General features: G+C 32.1%; 1 protein-coding gene across 1 annotated transcript; it reads right to left on the reverse strand.

Moving 5' to 3' along the window:
* Positions 1-745: 745 nt before the first annotated feature.
* On the reverse strand, positions 746-1,952 carry LOC111878757 (pathogenesis-related genes transcriptional activator PTI6). The gene has a single exon (XM_023875262.3). The coding sequence runs from the start codon at positions 1,650-1,652 to the stop codon at positions 870-872; it is 783 nt and encodes a 260-aa protein (XP_023731030.1). The 5' UTR covers positions 1,653-1,952; the 3' UTR covers positions 746-869.
* Between the last annotated feature and the right edge of the window lie 826 nt (positions 1,953-2,778).

Genomic DNA, 2,778 nt, shown 5'->3' on the forward strand with positions numbered 1-2,778 from the left:
CATTACAGTCTTACCTAAGCTTAGGTACTAAACCTCTAAAATATGTCGTTTTAACTTAGTAAATATACTCGGTTTGGTTTTCACTTGATAAATATATCATCTTTGATAACATTTGTTTCCTCGATTATCGTTTTACCATCTTTGTTTTCTTTCCTCCATTATCGTTTATTACTTTACCCTACTGAATATTACTCTTTTTCATTGTCATGAAGGTCGAAGATAATCAATATTTTTTGCTTCCTTATATATCAAAACTATTACGTCGATCTTAAATCTATATCTTAAAGTGTTAATCGTGAATCTCTAACCGAAATCTTTATATAGTAAAACGATGTATTTTTATAAGGTTTAGTACCTAAGCTTAGGTTGTACTGTAATAATGTATATTCATTTTTCCCATATATATATACATATATATATATATATATATATATATATATATATATATATATATATATATATATATATATATATATATATATATATATATATATATTAAAAAGAAATATATATGTAAAATATTTATTAAAAAGAATTTATATATATAATGTATTGAATACATTAAAACCTCATTAATTTTAATAATTTAAAATTTTTTATTTTTTCTTATAAATTCAAACTTTTTAAATATTAAGATTTCATATTTAACTTAATTTTTTAAACAACCTTAAGGTTTTTTAAAATTATATGATAGCAATAAATGAACATTTTAATAAATACTAGTATTTAAAATACCTAGATACCATACACGAATTACGGGTTTACCCTCTATTTTCATTTATACATACCAGTTAATAATGCGTACATAATAGCCGAATATATTGAATATACCAAATATATGTATTTTTATAATATCATTAAATAATTTGTTAAACGTCAACGAGGAAATCATCGATGTCAAACTCGCCAAACTCCTCGCCACGGTAGCTCCCCGATACCACAAAATCCGGCAAATCAAACGGCATGTCAATATCAAATCCGAAAGCGTCCACGTCACCGTAGCCAAAACCCTCATTTGCCGTTAACTCGACGTTAGACGGGAGTACGGAGGTCGGAGAGAAAACCGCGTCAGGTGCCGATCCGTCGCTACCACTACTGCCGGTGATCATCACCGTGGGGCTGGGTCCATCAACGATCACGGATTCCGGAAAGGACACCTTACCGAAGTTTGTAACGGCGTCACGGCCTTTCAGTTTAACTGCGGCTTGGTCGTACACCGTCGCAGCTTCTTCTGGCGTGTCGAACGTTCCGAGCCAAACACGTTTCCGCCGCGATGGATCACGGATCTCCGCCGCCCACCGTCCCCACGGCCGCCGCCGGACACCTCTGAACTTCTTCTCCCCTGATCCCGTGCTCCTCACGCGTCTCTTTTTGCGTTGATCGAGCTTAGTGAAACTTGAAGAAGGCGGGTTAAAGTTGATTTCTGAAACATGCTTCTTCACTCTCTTGACGACTCGCCCGTCTTCATCATCACCGGATGAATCAGTGGCGCATGGGTCCGTTAGCGTGATCCTAACGATCCTATGCTTAAACGAGTTCGTCGTCGTCGGTGGCTCACCAGGCGACTCTGCGTCAACAAACTTGTTCGTTCTGAGCACATGTTCTGAAAACTTCACTATTGATCGCAGGCACATAGTACTTTCGCGCTCCATATCACATAAGGGAAGACAAAAGCTTTGTAAAAAGAAAAAAATCAGAAGAGTTTACAGAGCTCTGATATTGTTCCTAAGACAATTAAAGGGACTTAGCAAAGGAATTTGCTGTAAAAGAGCCGGAAATTGATGGGAAAAATTAGGGCAACCACTATACACGAGAAGAAGATGAAGGATAAGGTATTATTTTGGCGGGAAAATTTCCCTCTCTTTGTGATCTGGGCATGATCAGAGAGAGAGAGAGAGAGAGAGAGAGAGTAAACGAAGAGAAGTGCAGGTAAGAGCCGGTATATAAAAAGGGGGGAAGATGGAATAATGGACTGATGGTTTGTGTGAGCTCCACTACACTCACAGTACAACACACACTAGATACACCGTGAGACACACACATACACTTAAATATCAAAGAGTTTCATTTTGGACCCTTAAACTTTTGCTTTTCACATTTCATCCTCTAATCTGCATTTGCAATTATCGGACTAACTTTACATATAATAAGTCATTAAAAGTTTGGTTTATATAACCTTTCACATTTTCTCACAATGATATTCTTTACGATGTATTTCTGTCTTTTTCATAAAATAACGATTTTGATTGTATTTACGAAACAACAATACTTATTAATCATTTTTATCGAAGATAAATGAATCGCATAAACCTATTTTAATATTTTGATCGATTTGTTTTTTTAGTATTTGAATTATATATTAGTTTTAGTAAATCCAGTTAATAAAATAAAAATGAGACCATAAAACAAGAACGTACTATAAAAATGGGATTTCATTTTATCCTTCAAGGGACTTTTAAACAGAAATATATATATATATATATATATATATATATATATATATATATATATATATATATATATATATATATATATATATATATATATATATATATATATATATATATATATATATTGATTAGTTGTTTTGGTGAAAATAATAAGTTAATAAGTTGTTTTTTAAAGATATTTATCTCTAATTTGTTTTTTTCAAAAAATATTTATCTTAGCTTAAAGTATTTTAAGATAATATTGAGTTTTAGAACTTAAAAAGTTTTTAAAAAATTATAAGTTCTAACTTTTTAAAAGGTCAAGAAGAAATTGTTTTAAAAATCATTT

Source organism: Lactuca sativa, chromosome 5 (genome assembly GCF_002870075.4).
Source record: "Lactuca sativa cultivar Salinas chromosome 5, Lsat_Salinas_v11, whole genome shotgun sequence".
NCBI classification, from domain to species: domain Eukaryota; kingdom Viridiplantae; phylum Streptophyta; class Magnoliopsida; order Asterales; family Asteraceae; genus Lactuca; species Lactuca sativa.